At 55.0% G+C, this 24381-nt stretch overlaps 1 protein-coding gene across 3 annotated transcripts in view; it reads left to right on the top strand.

Moving 5' to 3' along the window:
- PTPRN2 (protein tyrosine phosphatase receptor type N2) overlaps positions 1 to 24381 on the top strand; it is a 697620-nt gene that overhangs the window by 657366 nt on the left and 15873 nt on the right. For 2 of the 3 annotated variants that reach the window (XM_079932273.1, XM_079932275.1), the window contains exons 18-21: positions 9950 to 10069; positions 11191 to 11357; positions 16144 to 16197; positions 18866 to 18930. In XM_079932273.1, coding sequence (XP_079788399.1) covers positions 9950 to 10069; positions 11191 to 11357; positions 16144 to 16197; positions 18866 to 18930 — 406 coding nt within the window. Of the gene's footprint in view, positions 1 to 9949; positions 10070 to 11190; positions 11358 to 16143; positions 16198 to 18865; positions 18931 to 21218; positions 21430 to 24381 lie in introns of those variants that run through there. The other variant, XM_079932274.1, reaches the window with a different exon arrangement.

Here is a 24381-nt window from a genome sequence, read left to right as displayed (position 1 = left end):
CATTGCCTTGTAAGCGTATCGATGCACAGGTGTCAACATCCCCAGTTCCCAGGCAAGACAAGCGAGCATCTGGGAGATTGCATAACTCACCCAGCGAGTAGGAAACCAAGACTGGACACGTCTCCGTGGCCCTGCTCTTTCATGGTGGCTTCACGCTATTAGAAAAAAAAGACCGAGCTGAACCCTGTGGTCATGGCCTAGAGCCATCAGGCTGTGGCGTGAGGACAGTCTGAGGACAAGCTGGTCCCTCCACCCTTGAGGGCTGAGTCTCCTCCCCGTTACACCTAACCTGCCGAGGGGTCACGCAGGCCAGGCGGAGCTGCTCCAGGAGGGGAGCTTGGGGCCCGGGCCCGAGAGTCTTCCTCACGCCATGCGGAGCTGTGTTCCCGAGCCGTGAGCCCGCTGGTCCTGGTTCTGCCCGCAGAGCGTCGCTGGAATTCCGTGGAGGCCCAGGGTCTGCTCAGCCCCCTTCCCGGGCAACCCCAGGCTCCCCGGGCTCAGACAAGCAGAATAAAGAAAATCCCGAGTCGTGCGGCAGAATAAGGGACGCACAGAATCCCACTGTCACCGCAGCTTCGACTGTGCTTTGACCCACATCCCAACGTGCACAGTTACGAGGGGCGTGTAGTGCCCCCAAAGAGGGGAACTTCCATTTTTATCGGTTTCAGGTCCCGGCTGTAACTTCACGCGTGAAAGCGTCTCTTGCCAACAGCATCACAAGTGTCTGAGGGCGTAGAGATGCTCGGCGTACTCATTGCTCACATCCGTGGACCACTTACCGTGGACCAGGCCGTGTGTCGAGGGTTTTACACGTTCTGTCCTGTAATCTTGGCAGTCATGAGACTAGAGGCTCATACTCTGCCCCAGCGCCCCGTGGCTGGTACGCAGGAACACTGGTGTGTTTTTCTTTCTGCTTATTCCGAGTAGTTGCCATTGTTGGGGACAATTCACTTTGTCAGTATTTATAATCAATATTTGTCAGTATTTATACTGACAAGTATTTGTCAGTGTTTATACTAATAGGATTCTAGAGCACTTATGGAGGTCTAATATCAAGGAGCATACGTTCTCGAAATGGAAAGAAAATATCCCTAAATGACACAGCTGGAGAAAAGCGTTAAGGTGAGATGAAGTGCAGGATACTTTGAGACACAGTCAGCATTTATCAAACTGTCCGGGAAGCAATGGCATCCCTCAAGGTGGGAGCAGATACTCTGTGGCCAACAGGCTGGCCCTCCCGGGATGTCTGGGGCTCGTCAGCCCGTCACAGCCTGGGAGCCGTCCTGCGGCAGAAAGACCTGCCTCACTTTGTCTCCTCCACAGCCCTTGGGAGGGACGCATGGTCTCCACACCCGGCCTCCGGGCGTCCGGATGCAGGCAGAACGTAGGGAAGACGTGTTGGCCTTGGGACGGAGGGGCTTCATCGCTTGTGATTGGCTTCCCAGCACAGTCACATTGGTTGGGTTGGCCTCTGAATCATATTCTAGAAGTGGGCATCTAGCAAGCATGGCTCTTATTAATAACTGGACGAGGTCACAGGCTCGACATCCTCAAACATTCCAAGTCCAGCTGCCCCCTCCGCCTCGGGCCCGGCAGAAAGCGCGAGGAGGAAACAGCACCGGCCTTGAAAACTCCTTGCAGAACTTCTCAAAAGCCACAGTGAGGTGCGAGCTCTTTTGAGAAGAGAACCCGATTTGAAACGTCAGAAGCTTCCTGTGTCCAAGACAATAGGCTGAACGGAAACCCCTGGGCAAGGGTTCATGTCTCATCACGTCTGGATTCGTGGCCTTTGATAAGTTTTGACCCAGGAGCTCAGCACCTGTTACAGAAAATATCGAAGCGTCTTCCTCTTATTGGAGCTCGTGGGTGCTGCTCTGAAGCCCCTCCCAGGGACGAGCTCACGGGGGCTTATTCTGTGTCTGTGATGAGCAAATTCCCATAGGAAAGGCGCCTGTGAGGCGGGTTCACGTGAACGGCGGTGTCCCCTTTCCCACAGCACAAAGGAGCCCAGGCTGGGAGCTGAAGACAGCAGGTTGTTCTTTCTCCTGTTTCCAAATACGGCCACGTTCACAGGTTCGTGGACGTGACTTTGGGGGACATTATTCCACCCAATACGATGGCAAAGAAGAAAACAGACACTAAGCCCCGAACGTAGCAGCATCGCAACAGGACGGGTGGCCGCAGCAGGAGGCCGCAGGGCGGGCAGGTGGGCGGAGGAGGGCCAGGGATACGCAGCGACGCCCGAGGTCATCGGCAGCCTCGGGACTGAGGGGCAACATGCAGAGGAGGGATCGGGGAGACTCCGTCTGCACGCAGACACGGCATTTCCGGAGCATTCCATCGTAGGTGTGACTCAGCGGCAGCCCTTCCGCCCTGACTGCGGTCACCACGAGGCAGGGGGCTCCCGCGCCAGCCAGGACCCTCACTCCTGACTCCCCACCCCAAGGGCTCTGCCGGGACACACAGCACCGTTCGCCGTCCCGCGATTAGAATTCTTTCTCTGAATTCACATGACGTGTTCTAAGAATTTGACTCCAAACCAAATGCACGCCCGACCCACGACCTTCCTGTAGAAACATGTTCTGACCTGTGGACACAGCCCCACGTGTCCCCGGGACCTGAGGTGGCAGCTCTGGGAGAAGGCAGGCCGACGTCCGGGTCCAAGTTCACGTGAGGAAAGAAGCAGGAGAGAGGGAGACAACAGCTATTGGGCGCTTACCGTGTGCTGGGCCCGGGGCAGACGCTCGGGGTGCGTGACCTCACCCGACGCCCCCGACAACCTGGGGTAAGGCTGTCGCGAGTGTGTGATCCCCCCCAGACGGGGTCCCACAGAGACAGGGGGCTGGTGGGGGGCTGGGGAGGGGTCGGGGAGTTGGTGTTTGGTGGGGCAGAGGCTCAGTTTGGGGAGGTGAGAAAGTTCTGGGGACAGTGGTGGTGATGGTAGCACAGGTGAGCGTGCTGAGAGCCCTCGAACCGCACACTTAAAACTAGTTAGGAAGGTGTTTCTATGTTACGTATGTTTCACTAGAATAAACGAAAAGCAGGACCCCAATTCCAGCAGAAAAGCCGAGGCCCAGGGATTCCAAGCGACCCCCGCAAATGCACGCGGCAGCTGCCGGCGGGTTTCAAACGGGATCTGTATGGTCCGAAATGCTTCTTACTGCCCCACTGGCCTTAAAGCGAGGAGGGGGCGGTGACTGGGCAGGTGTGTCTCCGTGAAGAGGAGAGAAAGGCCATCCCGCTGTGGGGACTGTCGGCTCTCGCGGGCCAGCCCCCTGCTGTGACGGAGGGGACATGGTGCCTCCCCTCCAGGCACAGAGGGTGTGAGCTACATCTCCCAGGTGTGCGTGTGCATGTGCGTGCGTGTGTCCAAGGCTAGAACTGGGGGGAGGCTTCTCCAGGAGCCGAGGTTTCCCTGCAAGGAGGGGAGGCCTGCACACCCGCCAGGAGCCAGGCCCGCTGGGCTCACACACGAGCTCCAGGTGCCTCGAGAGCTTGGGGACAGCCTTCCCGGAGAACAGCGGCCTCTGGGCTGTGAGCAGGGTGGGAGGACGAGCCCCGGGCGCAGGCTGCCCGGCCCTGGGCTGTCCAGGCGGGCATCACCCATTGGTCCTGGAGCTGCTCCGGCCCCCGGCCCTACCGTCCCACCCCCGCGTTCCAAGGAGCCCCATCCACGTGGGCCGTGGGCTGTCTGCCGTCTCTCCTTCTGTATTTTCGGACAAAGCAGAAATTCAGGCAGCGCGGTGGCTGGTTCAGGTGCGTGAGGACTCCCTGCGGATGTGGACCCTACGGTCGGCGCGCGAGGTCCCCAGCCAGCCAGCGGTGGCTGAGCTCAGGGCCGGGGCCCTTCCAGGGCAGGGGCTGGTGGCCGTTCCCCGCTCACTGGGGGCTGGGTGAGGGGAGACGCTCTAGAATTTCCAGCCTGGCCCACCTTGTTCGACAGACTTTTTGGTAACTTTCAGACAGAATCAGAGGCTGGAGAGCTGGGCCACAGACTCCAGGGCAGAGGCCTGCTGAGGTCCGCAGCAATTCAGCTGGTGCCCAACTAGTGTCGACATTTATTATTATTATTAACATTTTACCAGGAAAGTAGTCCACCTGTTGATTTCTGTTTCCCACCTTCTGAAAGTATATTCTGCTCTGAAGTCTTAACTGGGGAAGTGCACTTTTCCAAACGGATGGGCTTGATTTAAATAAAGTGTTTTTATTCCGTAGCACCCATCAATCATCGTTCTTAGGATGGTCAAGGAAAAGCCCGAGCGAAGTACCGTGGAAGACCGAAGGAACAAAAAGATTTTTCCTCCAGGGACTTGCTGCGCAGGGGGGTGAAGCAGAAATGCAGTAGAAAGGTCATGACGAATTACAGGAGTGAGCCGTGCGCCGGGGCCACGCTGGGTCCAGCAGACAGGGAGCCGGAAGGTGGCAGCCCCGTTTCCATAGCGCGCCCGGGCTCCCACCTCTGGGCAGGTCAGCTGACAGCCAGCGTCACCGAGGCCCCCAGGAGCCTAGCCTGGAACACCCAGAGGTGACCCTCGCTGGGCGTGCCCGTGCAGACACCCCAGTGCCCCCCAGTCGGCAGGACGCCTGGTCACGTCAGGGCTCGTGATGTCAGGGTGTTCTAAGAGGCGGGACCCAGCGTAGGAGGACGTCCTCCAGTCCCCGTCCCGCAGCTCATGCTGAGTCACTGCCGGACGTTCATCCGGCGCCAGCCCTGGGCAGCGAATGATGGGAAAGAGAAGGATTTGCAGCCTTTACTGATTCTGGAGTGTTAGGAGATTGTGGTCAGAAATGTACTCAGGAGCCCTGTGAACTTCGACGTTAAAGCACATCATCTGATTAACTTAAAGGATTTGAGGACAGTGAATTTCTTAGGAAAAACCTGATCTTTCATTTCCACGCGTTCACAAGTACTTTAACCACGTGCCCTAGATTTTCCAGGATATTTTGCCTCAAATATTTAGTCTGGTTGAATTCTCCGTACATGAATTCACAAACCTTTAAAGATAAAAGGAAACCTTTGTCAGATCATCTCGTGTAAACGTGGGTTTGGAGACCGTGCTCTGCGCAGGGCTGTGCGCGGTCGTGTGTGGTGAGCCCGGCCGGGCGTCCTCGCACCAGACACGGGGCAGAGCCTTCGCTCAGGCTCGGGTAAGAAACACAGCCTGAGTTTCCTTTTTTGTGGACCTCAGCTGAGAACACTTTGCTCTTCTGTGTACTACTGCTTCCTTAGTCTGCCTTTCCTTTCTTCTTTCTTTCTTTGTTTTTTTCTTCTTTCTTCGTTTTTCTCCTCCCTCCTTCTCCTGATGCATTTACATCAGGTCCTGATTTTGAAAAGAAGGATGGCAGCCTAAGGAGCACTTTCTTTACCTAAGAAGTCAAGGTGCGCATTAAATTTGAAACACGAACGCAGGCCAGGGAGCTGTAAGTGATTCTAAGGGACAAGAGTCCGGGCCCAGGTGTCTCCCCATACAGCCAGATACCTGACATAAACACCTCCGCAGCAACGGCACAAAGTTCGGATGAACAGGTGACTTGGTGTGTGAGTGGCCTCGCTGTGGAAACGCTGAATGGCCACGCCAGCCACATCGCCTCTGCCTGACGCACAAGCAGGCTGTTGTGTCTTTGTTCGGTTCCAGTGAAACGCCAAGTACCTCTCATGGAGACAGTTTCTCCTTCCTGCTGGTGGAAAATGTCCAGAGGTGGCTGCCGCAGTTTATCCAGAGTCGAGACTGGCTTGGGCTCCGATCTTAATAGCTGGGAGGTGCCTTCCTGCCTGCTCAGCCCTTCCTGGGTGTCAGCATTTAATATCGGCTTTGCTACCGTTACCTCAGGGTTTTGTCTCCAAGGGAGGCCCACGCTGACAGCTTTGTTTACTGAGAAGCAAACCAGGTGGGTGTGAGTCGCGCCTGGAAGATGTGATCGGGATTTCAGCACCTTCGTCCTCATTTAGGCAGGCCGCCGCCCCCGGCGTGCACAGTTTGACTCAGGGCCTGTGACTGTGTAGCCCAAGCAGACCAGAGTCTGGAAGGGCTTAATGGCACGTTTCTTACGACCGTCCTCTGGACGGGGCGAGAGCGGGGCTGGGCGTCTGCGCCGCGAAAGGTACCATAGACACTGCTGTTTCTCTTCTTTAATAGACTTCAGAGCACGCGGTCACAGCTGACGGACGCAAAATGCAAGCGCTCCGAGACCTCTTTGAGTCCTTATCGTTTTCAAATTTGTCAGCACCTCATCGCCAGGCTTAAGCTGATCTCCGTTCAACCTTTGAAAGGAAGTTGGCAGCGGAAATGGGTCGTGTGGCGGGGTGGCGAGGATGCTCGGCCTGGTCTGGAGAAAAGCTGCCCCACTTCCTGCAGTGGCAGCTGCAGTGGGCGTGCAGACAGCGCATGCGCTTCGAAAAAACCACTTTTCTCTGCACTGAGCGAGTCCTAGGAGCACTTCTGTCAGGCGAGCCTTTGACAGCATTTTCTTTGAGTTCTCTTTTTACGGAACTATTCAAATGATCTCTTTTTAAAATATGTATTGTTTTCAACTAAGCATCAACTGTAATAAGTCCCCGTGCCAGATGCCTTGGAGGTAGAAATGGCAACCAGACAAGGCTCTAGTCTTCAGGGAGATGACAGTCTGGTAGTAGAAAGTCGTGCCAACACAGACGAGGCCAGTACAAGGTGGAAAGGGGCTCATCACAAGAGATCCAGGTAAAGGGAGGAGAAGCTTCCTGCCGGGAGAGACCAGAGTGCTTTGCAGAAGAAACCCTGGCCTTTTACCCGTTCAGGTGGATTGCCTTGCCCGACCCCGCTCGGGTCTCAGCGAGCCTTTGAAAGAGTTTTGTTTGCTAAACACTTGGTGCTCAGGAAAGACTTGGAATGAAGAGACCCTGTGGTTTCTTTCCATCTGCTCTAATTAGCTTAATATAAGGAACTTGGTGCTGATGCCTTTCAACCCCTGTGGATGATTTGGGGCTGGGGTAGAGGGCGGGTATCAGTGCGTGTATTCCTTTCCTGGGGCTGCCGTAACCAATTTCCACCAACTGGGTGGCTTGAAACAGTGGAAGTGTATTCTCTCACTTCTAGAAGCCGGAAGTCCAAAATCCAGGTACCGGCAGGGCTGCTGTCCGTCGGAAGCTCTGAGAGGAGGACCTTCCAGCTTTTAGGTGCCCCGAGTGTTCCTGGCGGCGTCTCCCCAGTCCCAGCCCGTGTTCACATGGTGTTTCCCTCCTCTTGTGTTGGATTAGGACCCTCCCTGATGGAGAATCACCTCGTCTTTTTAATTCTATGACGTATGCAGAGACTCTCTTTCCAAATAAGGCCGCATTCATAAGGTGCCAGGGGTTAAGACGTCAGCATGTCTTTTCAGGGGACAAAGTTCAACCCCTGCGGGGTTGCAAAGAGCGATACGGTGTTTGTTTTTTAACCACCAATCTGTAAATTACTCAGTTGGATCAAATTGCCTCCAGAGTATGTATTTCACGTCACTTGGGCCGACGGTCTGAACTCCTGCTGCGTGTGACCTTCTCCACTCGCCTGGGTCTGATGACCATGAACAGGTTCCCAGGCTCAGCTGCACCAGCTGCGTTGTCACCATGTGTTCCTTCTCTGGGTGGCCTCTGAGTGCCACTTGGGGCTGGGAGCACAGGCGTGGGTGGCGGGGTGTAGCTGGAGTGTTTTATGACAGCCCAGGACCTCGGAGATGGCCACCCCGACCCCTGTGACACCACCACCAGTGAAGAAGTCGGTGGGCACGTCACCACCGGTGGTCCCGCCACTCCTGCCCACAACCCCTGTGTGCGGGGTGATAACGTGCCTTCAGGGTGGGCTTCCCTGGCCTGTGCTGGTGCGTTCTAGGAGAAGCTCACGAAAAGGGGGGCATTTCCGGTTCTTCTCCAAACGCAGCACCAGGGACTTATCCTCGGGATCCCACACGGAAGGCCACGTTTAATCCACGCTGACAGCTTTCTTCTGACCCAGGGCTGACAGCACCTGCTTCCTGTTCGGGAAAAGGAACCCACTTTATGCCAGTAAAGGACTGTTATGGCCAGGACCTCTCTCCCCACCCCTGCCGTGGCCTCTGATGGCCTGACCCGTGCTAGGTGCCCGGTGAACCGGGAGGCGACCGCGCATGCTGTGTTGTCTGACGTCGAATCAAACGGAAAGTGCTAGGAAGCGGCGCTCCTGGCATTCAACCATCGCACCTTAATTCAGCAGAGCGCTGGCTTCAGTGGACCGCAGCAAGATCTGGTAGGGAATCCGGGTCATTATTTACTTCCTCGAAGAGAAAGATGTAGTAGGTTTCTCAGAGATTGGGCACAGAAATCGCGTCTTCCTCACGCCAGGCATGACCCTGCAAAACCAGGCCAAGGAAGAGGGTGGGAGTGCAGTCTCCTGTTCAGAAGCGGAACCTGCTCAGCTGGGCTTTCCACCAGCTCCTCCGAAACCCGCCGCAGCTTTCCCGGTGTGCTCGGGGGTCCAGCTGGCCAGGCAGCGCGGTGGGAGACCGGACAAGGTGGCGAAGGGGGCTGTCGCCCCGCGCACAGGCTCCAGGCCACGGGCAGGGCTGGCGGGGTGGGAGCCGCCCTGTGATGCTGGTGCCCACGCGGGCTGAGATCGGTTTGATTTAGTCAGTTCCCCTGTCTGCTTTCACACAGTGACCTCAGAAGAAGTATTATCCCCAGGAGGGCCTTTGGGGCTGTTCGTTTAAATTATTTCATTTAGATTCACTCTTAACCAAACCTTCAGAGAGCCAGGCGGGTCCCCAGACGGAAGGACCTCGGTGGGGGAGGGCCTTCCTAACGCCACTCCTGGGGGCCACAAGCAGAGCCTCGATGATTAGTTTATGGCCTGGATCATTGTATTTTTATTACACTCATAAAATCTGTGTTTCTCCTATTTTCGTAACGGTTTCACTAGGCTTCTGCACCTTCTCCAGGCACATTAAACTGCTACGCGTTAGGAGGACAGATCAGCGGGTAGGTCTGGAGGCCTGAGAAGCTTAGAGCAGGGCGCTGGCTTTGAATTCTCATGTTGTTGGATTTGCACTAAAGAGAAGGAAAGCATGTGGGTTTGAGCGTAATTCACGTTTATGTGGGCTTTTTTGTAAACGCTGCAGCAAGTCCCCTTGAATTCCACTACAGCTGATACACAAAGAGGGGCCTTAAGAATGTTGACTATTTCTATCCCTTACGTTTAACCCATAGAATCAGCGGTTTTAGCAAAAATGCTCCAAGCACGTAGGCTCACGGCCGCACGTTGGGAGTTTTGTCTGAAAAGAAGCCAAGTTGGAGAGCCTTTGTGTCTTTGCCACGTCTGGTGTTTAAACATGGGTCCGTTTGTTTCTTGTGTCTCGGAGCTGGTTTTGGTGTGGCTGTTATGCATGAGTAAGTCGGTTTGGGGTGCGCTTTCCTTTGGGCAGTATTGCTGTATTTTGGTAGAAGGAAACAAAATGCCGGTGGGGACTCGTGGCTGTAACGCACTTGGGAAGAAGTACTTTCAGGGCTGTTTCCGATAGGATGGCAGCTCCACAAAGCAAACTGTTTGTCTAGTCGCACAAATAATGACAAGTACTGGAAAACGAACACGTCCACTAATTCCTGTTTGTGTCCCACGGAGAAGTGATGTGTCCGAGTCAGGCCAGCCACCCCACTGTGGGACCAGTCACCTGTTTGTCCTGCGTTACAGACCAACACGGGGGGAGTCAGGCAGCTGAATGTACAACTGAGGAGGTTTTACAAGGTGTGGAATGAGTTTACTAGATTCTTTTTTTAATATTCCATGGAACATGCAAATTACGGGGCCAGCATATTCGGAGATGCAAAGGCAGCTGCAGAGTCCGCTGTCTAATGGAAATGAAATAAACTCCCTGTGCATGGAATAGATTTGGACTGTGTCTCTGGGGCACTAACTACGCATGTCATGGGGCTCAGCCACTCACACTGGTCTCTGTCTGTCTGCAGATGGTGTGGGAGAGCGGCTGTGTGGTCATCGTCATGCTGACCCCCCTCTCGGAGAACGGCGTCAGGCAGTGTTACCACTACTGGCCAGACGAGGGCTCCAACCTCTACCACGTCTACGAGGTACTTCCCCGGGTGGCCGCCGTGGGCCGTGGGCTTGGGGGCCATGGGCTGTGGCGGGCACTGGCAGGCCTGCCGTGTGCGGTCGCCAGCCACTGTCCCTTGAAGCCTTGCTGTGCAGTCGGTCCCCATAGGAGGTGTCCACAGGCCCGTGGTCAACAGACACCAAGACCCTCCAGTCATCTATGCCATGGGGACTCTGGCAGAAATGGTTTTCAGTTTTTTAATTTTATGAATCCAAATTTGGACAGAAAGGACCAAAAAATGACCTCACTGGGTGGTCAGTTGAGCCTGGTTCTGGAAAACAGGCCCCTACTGGGTCCTTTTTCAGAAAGAAGCCTCTGTTGACACTGTCCCTAATTCTTAGCATCCCGCCTGCACCCCAGCCCCTGCTGCTCTCCGGTGGTCTGTGTCCACAGTGCTTGGCCTTTTTATCTGAGGGTCCCCTGCAGGCAAGCTCATTTCTCCTGGATTTTTGCCCACATCAAGAAGGAACTAAGGAAACTTGGGCAGTTAAGCCAGTACTGGAGTGTGTCCTTTGACCCTGTTTTGCATGAAAATTACTCAGAATGCCAAAGTCCCACAGCAGGACCCACGTTAGAAGCGCAGAGGTTCCCCCTAAGCCGGTCGTGGCCTTGGGGTCCCTGCCCTGGGCTTCCAAGCTCAGGGCCCGGCAGCATCTGTGTAAGCCTTTGGTTTCCTCTTTCTACAGCCAGGTGGTACCTCCCTGATGACATGTCAGTGAGAGTGGAACCTCGTGTGGCGTTTGTGCTCAAAAGTATAATTTTTCTCGGGTGATTTTTGTTGAAGGTTTACATGGCTTAGAAAAGACAGAAATGAATCGTTTGGATTGTAACAGGTTTTTCCAGTAATTTGACTATTATGCCCCAGAGTGACATTTAAAAAACACACAAAAAACAAAAAAAACACCAAGTGATCTTTTGCGTAACCTACGTTGAAATTGGGAAGGTAGGCGGGGCTGCTCTCCAGCATCCCCCGCCCGCCACGTGCCCCCGCGGTCCCCACCCCTCTCCGCAATGCGGCTCCGCGCTCAGCTGAGCTGGGCCCCCAGCCAACGCCTGTTTCTGCACACACACACCCCCGTCCGCTCTCCCCCCGCCCAGGTGCATCTGGTCTCTGAACACATCTGGTGCGAGGATTTCCTCGTGAGGAGCTTTTATCTGAAGAACCTTCAAACCAACGAGACTCGCACGGTGACGCAGTTCCACTTCCTGAGCTGGTATGACCAGGGAGTGCCTGCCTCCACGAGGTCCCTTCTGGATTTCCGCAGGTAAGACCCACGGCCCGCCGGCGGGGTAGCGTGCTGAGTGCGGACACGGAGAGAAGGGGTTTCCTGGGTCCCAGGGGCCGTTTGCTGTAAGACGTGTCATCTGCTAATACTTGTATGTTATAAATCTATTGATGTCGTGTGTAGGGGAGGGGAGGGGAGATTACGTTAACTCACACGTTAACTGTAAGACGCTTTCTGGCTTTAGCGGTGTTAAGATGTGAGGGCGGAATGGGTGTCTTAGAATTGTGGAAACGTGGCCATTGTTTTCGATAAGGTTCTTCAAGTGGTGAAGGACCCTAGGGTGTGAATTTCACAGGCTATTGGTGAAGAGAGCCCGGTTTTCGTTTGGGTGCTCAGCTGGTTAGCTATGGCGATGAGAGCTAGGCCCAGCTTCTGAAATGGATGACCTTGGATGAACACCTGGCTGGAGTTCCCACAGTACCGTGTATTTGTGGTGCGGTTTGGAAGCTGACAGTTTAAAAATATCTAGAGAGAAAATGAAGGTGTCGAAGGCCACCCATAACCACGTTCTGAGCTTTCTGGAACCTCCCTTACGTTTAGCTGAGTGGAAACCTAGCAAGTATGGAAAACAGATAAATATTCAAAACAAGGAATTAGAGAATAAAGGCAAAACGCTCTTTAAACCACTTGAATCGCACGTGTTCGTAAAGTGATTTGTATCTGAACAGTCACGGATACGTAACTTGAGGGAGGTTGAAACGGCGTGTTGTCATAAAGATGGGGTTTCGGGTATAACTCTGGATTTCTTGTATTTGTGTTACAGATTCTTACAGAAGGTTATTTTGATACTATTTCTTTTGCCTTTTAGCCCACTTTGAAAAACAAAACAAATTTCTTTATTTGAATAGCCCTGTGTGTTAAATAGCATGTGAAACAGCTCCAGCAGAGACGCGAGTTTGGCGTCTCGCCTGTCGCCCTGTCCCCCTACCCAGGGAGGCAGAGGGCGCGAGCGGCAGGGGGTCCTGGACGCTCTTGGACAGACCCACTCCATCCCGATTGCCTGACCATCACTTACATTTTCTTAATACGAATTTATTTCTAAAAATCTTACTTAGGGCACATTTCCTGAGATAGACTCTTCAAGAAACAGTCATTACTGGCAAAACGGATGCAGCTACACACACGGCCGTTGCCGTGTCGGTGCTCATGCAGTGTGTCTGTACATATATGCATATGGGCGTGTTTCTAGCTCCGTATCCATATATGGAGTTGGACAACACATAACCCACCCTCTGTGCTTACAGTTCGTCAGGAAGAAAGATCTGATTCCCCAAATTCCATTTCTCCAGAGTCCCAGGAGATAGGGCCCGAGAAGGTTTCGGTAAATAGAAAGGAACGCGAACCCCAGACCCGGTTTTGAGCATCTCGTTAGAGAGAAAGGTGTCCTGCCCTCACTAGCGGACAAGGTTGCTCTCATGTACTACCTGGGCCGTGGGTACGATCACATTCTCAGAGCACATCGCGCTCAGACACGGATCGCTGCTCGGTGGTTTTCTGTGTCCAGCAGCCCCACATGTCAGCCATCGGAAGGCGAGCCGGCTTCTGCAGACACTGGTCATTTCAATGCAGCGGGGCAGCTCAGCTCCCTCTGAACAATAGACCCGCGTTCGTTCCCGTTCTGGCCGAGCGCGTTCGTCAGACACCCCGAGATGTGTAATTAAATATTTCTGGCGCCCAGAGGGAGCACATTTACACTTTAAAGAGAAACAGCTAAGCTAAGAGATAATTAGCATCACATGTGAGGGCTTTGCGGTAGAAGAATTCTCTCTCTCTGCTACTCTCTCACTCCTGGCTGTGTGCAATGACGTCCACTAACGCTGCTCACTGTAAAAATGGACAACCCTTACTTTGCCAGCTAATGAGCGGTGGCCAGTGTCATTTTTGTGATGTTGCAGCTAGTAATATGAGCCCAGTTGCATAGTCACAAAAGTGATCATTGGAAACTGTGACTGTACTGCAGGGACAGAGTGGGAAGCCCCCTTTCTGAGCCTCTAACGACCTCTGACCTTGGCTTGCTGTTGGTTGCATGGCGTTCCTTCTCACTCAGTGACCCATGGGTTGGTTTGTATTACTAATCGTTCTTTCTCGGCGAATGCCTCCTGTTGCAGTCTATACTGATGATTTGTTCCAGTAAAGTAAAACCAGACAGCTGTGCATTCCTCATCTTCATGAATAATCCGCAGCTCTCTCTCGGGTCGACCAGATGAACGCTTTGGTGGACTGTGTGATGCCTCTGCTTTTCTCCTTGTGATGCTTTATGTGGTAACAATACAAGTACTGGTTCTGTGTAAATAAAACTCGAAACCATGGCCGCACCTGGATTTCCACTCGCGCCTCCTTGACTGCTGTAGCTGTTGGTAAATAGGTTTAGCACAGGGAGGGGCTGGCACGGGTGTTAACATCACACTGAAACCTTCTTGGGTCCTGCCGAGGCAGCGGTCACAGCACGCTGGAGAAAAGAACACTTCAAACGCGTCGTACGATAGAGACCAGAATTGCAGTCTGGAGAAGCAAGTCACGGCCAAAGTAGCCGGTAATTTGCTCTCTAGCCACATTTCTTAGCCAGGGAGGTGATTCCTACTGCGTTTGGCCAAAGGGGGCCCGACCGGCCGGCTGTACATGGAGCACGGCTGGTCTGTTGCTTCCTTATGCTGTCCTTTCCTGCAACCAGCACGTTTCAAAGAAGGGCATCTTGTTGTTGTGTTTATTTCTTTTTCAATGTACCTTTTTTGTGCTTGGCCCCATCAGAAAAAATGAGCAAAACCGGGGCATTGGCCGAAAGTTGAGTTTAGCCTTTAGAGACACAGACAGGCCCGGCAGGTGGGAAACATAACAGGGTGTTGGAGGTGCCGAGCTGAGGTGGTTCACACCTGAAAGAGTCCGTGACTGAGAAGCGTCCAGGAGAAAGTTCTGTTTGAAGGTGCAAGGCCTGTAAAAGTAAGCCACCCCGGCTCTGGTCTCACGGGCGAGCAAGCTCCGTGCTGCGCACACGCACACACAGCGCGTGCATCATGCCTGGACGCACACGCACGTGCACACGCACACACACGGCCTTCATCGGGCTGGCGGGCTCCCCACTGCTCACGCTGGAGACACGTCCTTGGGGCCTGGCATCTATTCTGTCGGAGCTAAAGCTCACCGTTGCCTTGACAACCTGACTGGAGAATGGGAGGTTTTAGAAGGAGCTGGTAGATCTCTTTTCCAATCTCTTCTTCTCAAAGGGCTGAGGACTTTCCAGGGATCCTGGCACAGACGTTCCCTCAACTTAATCACTTCCCCTTTCCTCTCCCTTAAACCCTAACACTGGGGTGTAGGTCAAAAGCAAGGATAGGCTCCAGCAGAAGCAGTGCCGTGGCCACGAGGACGCTGGGCCGCCTGTTGTACCCGGGTTTCTGGGTCCTCACCTCCCAGGCTCCCTGAGGTCCGGGCTTGAAACCTGGCTCTCAGCCGGGGAACAGCCACAGAGCACGTGCCGCTGCCCCGATGGCCCCGGGCGTGGCCGTCTCCGGGCACATCTTACGTGGACCGCACGGCCACCTCCTGCCACTTCCCTGGTGCCGCTCTGGGGGTGGAGTCTCCCTTCAGAGGCGCCTACTCTGTTCACTCCATAGCGGAAGTAGGAAAGCAACAGAGCTCTGACATTTGGGCAATAAATGTCATTTTATGTGACGTTAAAATACCCGCTCAGCTCACCCATCAGCTACAGCACTCGACTCCCTCCCAGTCCCACACTGTCTCAGGGGTTCGTAGCAACAGAACCCGCTGATTGAATTTCCACTTTCAACTATTTCCATGCTGAGCAGACAAGCCTTTGCAGAGAAATGTGACCTCCCCCCATTTCCGGCGTATGAAGGAAGAGACTTTTCTCTACTGCCATGCTGTTTAAACTTTAACTTCGCGTCTTATATCACAGACATTCTCAGCACAGTTTAGAGCACACGCCCCTCACACATTTTTCCCTCCAATTAACCAAAATTCTGCCTTTAATTTTCTTTATTTAGAAAGATTTTACTGAGAATTTGGATATAATTTGTAAACATGATTAGTTGTTTCACTGAATGACAAAAACTACCAAGCTTATACAGTGAATTTCCTAGCAGTGCTCTGTAGTGATTTAGGATTTGGTTACAAAATCTTAATCAACGCTTCTTGTTAATTTTCATAAATTCTAACCTAAAATCTGCACAACCGAGTTGTTTGCAACATAATCAGATTTATAAAAATGGAAATATGCGTCTTGGACATAATGAGGCTTCTCTGTAATTTCGATATCCTTACAAAGCTGACAGATCAGGAAGTGTCTTTAAGATGCTGTCTTGAGACATCCCAGTAATGTTGCATTCCAATGTGACGTCTAGACTGTAAGAAACGCGGAGTGTAAATTGCAAAACTCAAAAATTTAAGTGAAGGATCTAGACATATCACAACAACAACGGAAGTCAAATTAACCAGAGCAAGGGGTGGGGAGTGGAGAGGCTCACACTGATGGATCTGTTGACCTCAGGCCAGAGTTCATACTTGTAAAGGGAAAAAGAAAACTGTGAAAATGTAAGAATTGTTTTCAAAGCTCTGTTTAATAATTGAATATTGAAAAGAAAAATAAACCTTTGAAAATGTGTGCATAATTTTGATCTTCTTTGTCAAAACAGGGTATTGCAAAATGATGTCCAAGAGCCGGTCTGTTTGCTTTGGCGTATGGGCTGTTGGGATGGCTGCTACAGAGTCTGGTACATAATCATAACTTCTGTGTCTCTCTTTATTTCAGAAAAGTAAACAAGTGCTACAGGGGCCGTTCTTGTCCAATAATTGTCCACTGCAGGCAAGTACAACTTTTAACCTGGATTAAGAAGTGTTCACTACCTCAAAAGTAACCACTATTAAATATAGGAACTGAACCTCCTGATTGCTTAATAAGTATATCTAACTGGTGCTTCTAAAGGCAACCGAGGAGATAAACTTATTTTGTCTTAAACCCTCCTGGGACCGCTGCGCAAACGCTGTGAGACAGTGTGTGTGGTGTGTGGAGGGCTCTCGGCCCAGCACGCCTCGCAGACATTTGGAAACCTGCGCAGATGCTGGGGCCAGTTATGAACAGGACAGACCTGGAATCAAACGAGTGGCCTTCGGGTGAAAGTTCAGTGGCTCAAGTGTCCTCGAGTGGGTTCCCCCCAACCAAGAAGAAAGATCCACTGGAAGAAAACTCCCTCCGAGGGCGAGCTCTTCCCCGGGCTCCCTACCCACCTCTTCTGGTGAAGAAGTGTGCTCCATTGTCTAGAACTGTCTCGCAGAGTATTCCTTTCTGCCTGGGATCAAAAGGAGTCAGGTCTCCAAAGATCAAACACCAAGTCTGTCCAGTCAGTCAAGAAGTCTGTGCATGCATGTGTCTGAGTGTGTGTGTGTCGGAGTGTATGTGCCTGTGTGTGCGTCTGTGTGTGTGTGTGTGCACCTGCATGAGTGTGTGTGTATCTTAGTGTGTGGGTGTGGAATGTGTGTGCACCCGCATGAGTGTGTCTGAGTGTGTGGGTGTCAGAGTGTGTGTGTCTGTGTGTGCGTATCTGTGTGTGCACCTGCATGAGTGTGTGTGTGTCTGAGTGTGTGGGTGTGGAATGTGTGTGTGCACCTGCATGTGTGTGTGTGTGTGTGTGTGTTTCTGTGTCGGTCCATGAGAGAAGACGAGGTGTGCAGAGTGTGGTCTGCCCCTCTCGAGGTGTGGATACACCTCGAGAGCTGGACCAGAGCACCTTTAACCCGCCCGTGGAGAACCGTCTCCAGTTCTGAGGCAGATCTGGGCAGAGCTGTGTGACGTGAGCTGAAGGGAACTGAGGAAACCCTCGGCCACAGGCCGGTCCCTTGGGCGTCGGCGACACTGGCATGGCGGCATCCCCACCTCTGGAGCGCAGGTGGGCACAGCGCAATGCGGAATCATTCTCTTTCCAACCGAGGCTTTTTCCGCCGTTTGTTTGAGGCCAAACTCAGCGACTCTTTGCTGTGAAAGGATACGCGGCAGGCTCCCGGGCCGCTGGCCGGCCCACAGGCCCGAGACTGAGAGCACGTTCACACGGCTCCCCAAGTCCTCAAATGGAGACGCTGGTCTTCTCCTTAGGTTGGCTGATTCTGCCAGGAGTAACACCATCCTCTTACTTACATGCTGCCCGTGGGCGTGAGGACAGCCTGCTTGACCTAAGGACCATCTCAGGGCACATGATGCAGGAGGAGCGATGCAGGGCTACTTCCTCCGAGAAGAGGCACCTTCCTTTTCCCTCATTGGCTATTGTCGAGCCACAATTCAGAACGTTCTCACAACTCTCGTCCAGGTGGTGATTATTCCCATTACAGCTGGGGGACGAGGGGGGATGAAGAGAGGCTCCGTTGCAGTGACGGGGGACATGTGCACCCCGCTCCTTAGAGGGACGGACAGACGGCCCCCCGAGGGTGTGGACACATGAGACCTGCACCCGTCCTTCTTCCCCTGCTCACAGACACTTTGAATACAAATGCCATCCACTCTGACACTGCTGGGCATTTCTTTGTTTCATTTTTTTTCTGACAAAATTCGCTGAATCTTTGACCAAAGAGGGGAGAAAAAAGGAAGAAAGGAACAAATCAACACAGGCACAACAGCTAATCCGCACCACTGTTAGCTCAGGGCTGAAAGCGCTCCAGCCTCCCCTCTGCCCCTCCTCTTCCCCCTCCCCCTCCTCCTCCTTCCCCTTCTCTTCCCCCTCCCCCTCCTCCTCCTTCCCCTTCTCTTCCCCTCCCCCTCCCCTCCCCTCCCCTTCCCCTCCCCCCTCCCCTGCCCTCCCCCTCCCCTCCACTCCCCTCCACTCCCCTCCCCCGCCACTCCCTTCCCCTCCCCCTCCCCTCCCCTCCCCTTCCCTTCCCCTCCCCCTCCCCTCCCCCGCCACTCCCTTCCCCTCCCCCTCCCCTCCCCTCCCCTTCCCTTCCCCTCCCCCTCCCCTCCCCTCCCCTTCCCTTCCCCTCCCCCTCCCCTCCCCTCCCCTTCTCTTCCCCTCCCCCTCCCCTCCCCTCCCCTTCCCTTCCCCTCCCCCTCCCCTCCCCCCTCCCCCTCCCCTCCCCTCCCCCTTCCCTCCCCTCCCCTCCCTCCCCTCCCTCCCCTCCCCTCCCCCTCCCCTCCCCTCCCCTCCCCTCCCCCTCCCCTCCTCTTCCCTTCCCCCTCCCCTCCCCCTCCCCTTCCCTTCCCCCTCCCCTCCCCCTCCCCTCCCCTCCCCTTCCCTCCCCTCCCCCTCCCCTCCCCTTCCCCCTCCCCTCCCCCTCCCCTCCTCCTCCCCCTCCATTCCCATCCTCCTCCCCTCTCCCACCCTGACCCCCCTCACCCCCTTTCTTTCTCTTCCTCTCCAATTCTCCACCCTGCCCTCCTCTCCTCTCATGGGCCCCCCTTGAGCACAGAGGCAAGGTGCCATCGTTGGCGTGTGGGGAGTGGGGACAGCGTGGTGCGTGTGTCCTCATCTCTCTCCTTCTATTGACAGTGACGGCGCGGGCAGGAGCGGCACCTACATCCTGATCGACATGGTTCTCAATAAGATGGCCAAAGGTAAGGCTCGGAGCGGGGCTGCTCTGTGTGGCTCAGAGCCGGCTGGGGTTGCCATGGCAACCTCGGTGCAGCAGTCACAGAAATCCTCGGGGAAAATTAGCCTGAGCCGCAGGAAGGCTGTTTGCGGCAAAGCGCGTCCATTTCTAAGGTTCCTCCTTCGTCACCTCCGCCCGGGGTCGCACACTGGGCTCAGCGCACAGTCGGTGATGCGTGAGTGCTCGCTGAGGACGTCCTGTGTTAACACCAGGAGTGAGGAGAAGGCAGCCCTGATCTTCCAGCGTTTCAGCAGCTCAGAATAGCCTTAAATCCTCCCTGTTATTCAAACTATATCTGCAAAATTCAGAGCCACCTAAAATCTCTTGGAGTGAGTGTCTCTAAAATAGGTCACCTTCGGATGCCCCTTTGTAACATCCTTTTAGCACATGAATCGCTCTCCGTGGTCCTGGGCCTTTCCCTCCTAAAGACAGCGTCCGGGGACTTGGGGTTAGAGTGCTGTGATCTGAGCACAGACCTGGGATGAGTTCATGGCTTGGGTGGAGTTTAACCCATGAGAGTGCAGGGACCAAACGGGGCTGGGGCTCCCCAGGCGTGGTCCACAGGACAAACCCGTGAGGTGTCCCCTTAGAGGCCAGTAGTCAACTGGGAGAAGATTCTCTCAGACCCGCCTCTGGGAGAACCACGCACCCGTCAGCAGGGAGACCCTAACCTGGCCTGAAAAGGCGCTTCCTTGTTCCTGAGCTGCCTGTCAGCCTCCAGGGAACTTGGGCAGGAAACACTGCGATGAGTGACGTCTTACGGTCTCCTTCCCACCTGTGAAAACGTCTTCCTCTCCACATTGACACACACTCACGCACACACGCACACGTGTGTTCTTAGCTAGGGCACCCACCTTCCAGGACGCCCACCCTCCATCCTGTGCCTGCAGTAAGAGCAGACACTGATTACGAGATGCATTTCCACACCTTGTCACACCACTGTCAGCAGCTCTGAAATAGGCGTCTTTCTCACTCCATTTCTCCTGGTTAAAAGAAAAACAGAACACATCTTTAGCCCAAGGATATCGACGTGTGAGGATCAAATAAGAGCCATTGTGTTACACGCAAGGACTAGAGAGCTTGAGCGTTTCCAGCCCTACAGCTGGTAAGCATGTGACCAGCCGGGACCCAGGACTGGCCCCCTTGTGCCGCAGGCTCCCTGCCGGCTCCGGGGCGGGGAGGCGGGGGTGCGGGACGGTGGGCCGGGCTCACACCACCAGAGACCGTATTTCACGCCCTGAAGTAGCTCTGAGCTGTGATGTGCAAACAAAGAAACAACGAAGCAAATGCAAATGCTCTGACGGTGCTTTTTAATAACATGTTTTGGCCTTAGATCCAAAAAGCGAACTTTTTTGGCGGAAAGGTCATTTGTTCCCCGTCCAGTAATGCCTCTGTGTCCCATCGACTGTATCTGTCTCTTCATTTGCAAACGCGCCGTCACTCCGAGCCGGCAGCCCACAGCGGAATTCCTGCTTCTCCCCCATCCTGCTCCCCTGTCTGCTGTCACATGTAGCGTTTCCCCGTCTATCAAACCAAATGCCTTCCGAGAATGCAGATCCCCTTGCGTGTTTGCGGTGCCGCCTTTGTGTGTAAGCAAGTGACACAGGAACCCACTGCGTATACACCGTGTGGCATGGCGCCCGGCTCGTCCCAAGGACAGGCGCCCCAGCGGTACCGGTACCGGGGCGGGGGGAATACCCGGGTGTCCACGCAGCAGGTGTGAGGGCACCTGCAGCAGGACAGTGCCGCAGCCCCGGGGGCGGGGCCGACTCCATCCCAGCTGCCCCCCGCCCCGCCTGCCCCTGGGCCCGAGGTGCCCGCCCCGTCCTGTCAAATCCCACTTGAGGCTCGGCTGCGGCAACAGTGCGAGCCCAGCCACGTGGAACTGACCCGGGAGGGCGGTCTCCAGGCTCTTTCAGAGATTGGTCACCCCTCATTCTGCCCCTGACCTGCTCCCCTCTGCCCGGGGGCCCGCGCTGTGAAATCCCCTGACCCGGGGCCCAGGCTGCAGTCTCGGGCCAGATCAAAGGGCAGGGCGGCCCCTCGGCCTGCGAGGTGGGCCTTTCCCAGGCCGCCCCGGCGAGCGGCCGCCGGGGTTTTGTTCTGGGCCGGGCTCGCGGGGCCGGGCGGCCAGGGCCACCTTTGTCTGGCCTGAGAAGCCGGAGGCCCGTGCTGCCGGCCCGCGTTCATCAAATGATCAAAGGCTCTGGGCCTGGACACGAAGCCTTTCTTCCTGTTCCCTTTTTCTTAAAGGAATGAATTGCAGGAGGACCGAAGAATGCCTCTCCCAAGCTGTCCTGCAGCCCGGCGCCTGCGTCGGCCTTGGGCTCTGAGGCTGGCCGGGGACACTCGGGCAGCCCAGCCAGCCACAGCCTGGAGCCTGGGCCGGGCACACGGGCTTCAGGGAGTAAAGCCTTTGATGCAGCAGGAATCGTAAGGGGCTTTCGGCACCGTCTGGTCTGTCAGCGAGCAGACAGGATGCGGTTGGAAGTCTGAGTTGGGGGGCTGGTTCTCTGCCCGGGTTTGTGGCGGGAAAGTCAGGGGTCAACCTGTAAAATTCTTCCACACGTTTTTCCCATGGCTGCGAACACGCGTCTAACTCGGGCTAATATTTTGGGTCAGAATCAAGGTTCGGTAGCGTTCCTCTCTCACCTAGGGACTGAGCTCAGACGTAGCAATGTTGCTTTTGCAGCCGAGATATTCTCCAAGCTTGTGCCTCTTACGTTTTTGTCCGTGACCTCTCTTTGCCCGGGGTCACCACAATTTTTCAAACAAATGGAGAGCACCAGGCAGATGATGGGGCTTCCCGAGGACCACATGTGCTGGGTCACCTGGAGGTGGCCTCACGGGCTGTCCCTCACCGGGGGCCACGGAGGAAGCCCCACCTCTGGGAAGCTGGCCGTGCCGCCCTGAGCCTCCCGGCTCCTGGGGTGTCCGCAGGCCTGGACTGTCCTGGGGGCCTGTTCCTGTCGTTTGGCAGGAACTGCAGCAGGACTGGGATTTCATGGTGTGACGTGGGGTGCCGGCCCGAGTCGGCAGGTGCGCCTGGAGACGCCTCTTAAGCTTGCATCGGCCGCGAGTTCGTCCTAAGCGGTCTCAGCACGGAGTGTGAAGGGATGTGCAGCGCCCGCGTGGCCATCTGTCCAGCTCCCGGTCTCCATCCTCAGGAAGCTCGTCTTCCTTACTATGTCCCTGTCACGTGGTGGCGTCAGTAAGCATCTCCTCATGCACAGTCTCCATCGTGCCTCCTGTGTCTGTGACTCTGACAGCTCTTGGGACCTCACATGAGTGGAATCAGACAGTGTGTGCCCTTCTGTGCCTCGCTTATGTCACTGAGCATCACGTCCTCAAGGTGCACCGGGTTGGAGCCAGTGGCAGGATTTCCTTCCTGCTGAGGCTGAATGACGTTCCGTTGCAGGGGTGGGGACCACGGGTAGCTTATCCGTCATCCATCTGTAGACACTCGGGTCGCTTCCACCTTTCAGCTGTTGAATTAATGCTGCTACGATCGTGGGTGTGCAGACATCTCTTTGAGCTTCTGCTTTCAGTTCTTTGGGGTTATACACCCCGTGTGGAATTGCTGGATCGCATGGCAGTTTCATTTCTAATTTCTTGAGGACCCTCCGTACTGTTTTCCACGGCAGCTGCACCATTTTCCATTCCCACCAACAGTGCATAAGGAAGGGCTCCAGTTCCCACACCCCCTTCAACACTTGTGTCATTTTCTGGGGTTTTGATAGTAGCCGTCCTCATGGCTGGGAAGCAGCATCTCGCTGTGGGTTTGCTTTGCATTTTCCTAAGGACTAGAGATGTTGAGCACCTTTTCATGTGTGTGTCAACCATTTGGACCTTTTCTTTGGAGAAGTGTCTATTCAAGTTCTTTGCCCATTTTTTAATTGGGCTGTTTGGTTTTTTGTCATTGAGGTGTAGGAGTTCTTTATATATTGTGAATATTAAACCCTTATCAGATGTGTGATTTGCAAATATTTTCTCCCATTCTGGGAGAAGTAACACTTCGTGGCTCGTTGAACTTTTAAAACCCAGCACTCCCCCAGAGCTGCACTGTTCAGGGCATTAGCCATCAGCCACGTGTGGCAACTTACATGATAAGATTGAAAGGCTGACCACATGCCAGGCGCCCCAATACACAGGTGCCCGGGGGCTGCCAAACAGGCGGTGCAGACGGAAAACGCGCCCGTAACGGGAAGTCCCGTTGGGTGGCCGTGCTCCAGGGAGCAGAGCTGAAGGTGGTCGTCCACGTGTGTCCGGTCCTCCATCTCTTCTGTCTCTCGGCCCTGCTCCCTCCGTCCCTCCCTCTGTGGCCTTGGACTGGCCTCCCCGCTCGCTCCTGTGCCCATCTCTTCTGCACACAGCGGTCAGCAGGATGTTAAAGAGAGAGATCTCGGGAGGCCCCACGTGTTCGTAGCCCCTCTCTCTGGGCCACGCCGGCTCCTTCCTGCAGAACCCAGGACCCGGCCCTGGTCTGCGGGGGACGTGCCCCCCACTCCCTTTCCCCACTCGTGGACCCTGCTGTCCCCCTCGGCCACCATCGCGGTATCGTTCCCCCTTTTGGCAAATACGGGCTGAACCACAGAAGTGTGTTCCAGCCTAGTACTTACTGAGCACCCAGAATACATGGTGAGCAAGGGAACGATCTGCCCTCCTGGGCTTTACACTCCATGCGGAGAAGCAGGTGGGGGCTGCAGCTGTGACTTGGGGCCCCGGGATGCAGGGGCAGTGGCAGGGTCGCTTCGCCCCACGCCTGTCACAGAGCCCCGTACGCGTCTGTAGCCCGTTCCTCACAGCCCCAAGGGGCCCTGAGGGCTCATTTATTCCGACACTTGGTTGCAAACTGAGGAAGCAGATCCCCAGAGGTTTGGTGACGTGCCGGAAAGCAACCAGCTGGCCAGCCTGATGCGGAGCCCGGTGTTTCTGCAAATGCAGAGCCCAAGAGCTTAGGGGGTGGCACTGCAGAGGCACGGCCAGGCTGCGCGCTCAGGGGACAGGGGCGGAGCAGAAACTCCGCCAGGGAGGGGAGACAGAGGTCAGACCACGGGGACCTGGAACCACAGGCTCGCTGACCGGATCCATCTGGAGCCGCTGGGGAAGGAGGACGTGCAGTGGGTCCCAGCAGGATCGACTTGGTGCCGCTGGATTCAAGGGCTGGAGCGGGCAGGACCCCAGGGGTCTATGTGCACAGGGGTCTGCACAAAGGGCCGAGCCCACCCCTGGCCATGACCGTGCACGTGGACGGCGCTTCTACAGACAAGACTAACTGGGAGAAGCAGGCTGCACAGAGCAAGGCACGTCGAGGGGGGAACGTCTTGTTTTTATGCCTGTGGCTGAAACATGAAGACCCAGCAGAGAATGAATTCTACGGACCAGTCTGCCTCCAGCGTGGCTTCCAGGTGGTGAC

This window comes from Stenella coeruleoalba (assembly GCF_951394435.1).
Source record: "Stenella coeruleoalba genome assembly, chromosome: 9".
In the NCBI taxonomy this organism is placed as follows: Eukaryota; Metazoa; Chordata; class Mammalia; order Artiodactyla; family Delphinidae; genus Stenella; species Stenella coeruleoalba.
This window is presented reverse-complemented; position numbering and strand designations above follow the sequence as displayed.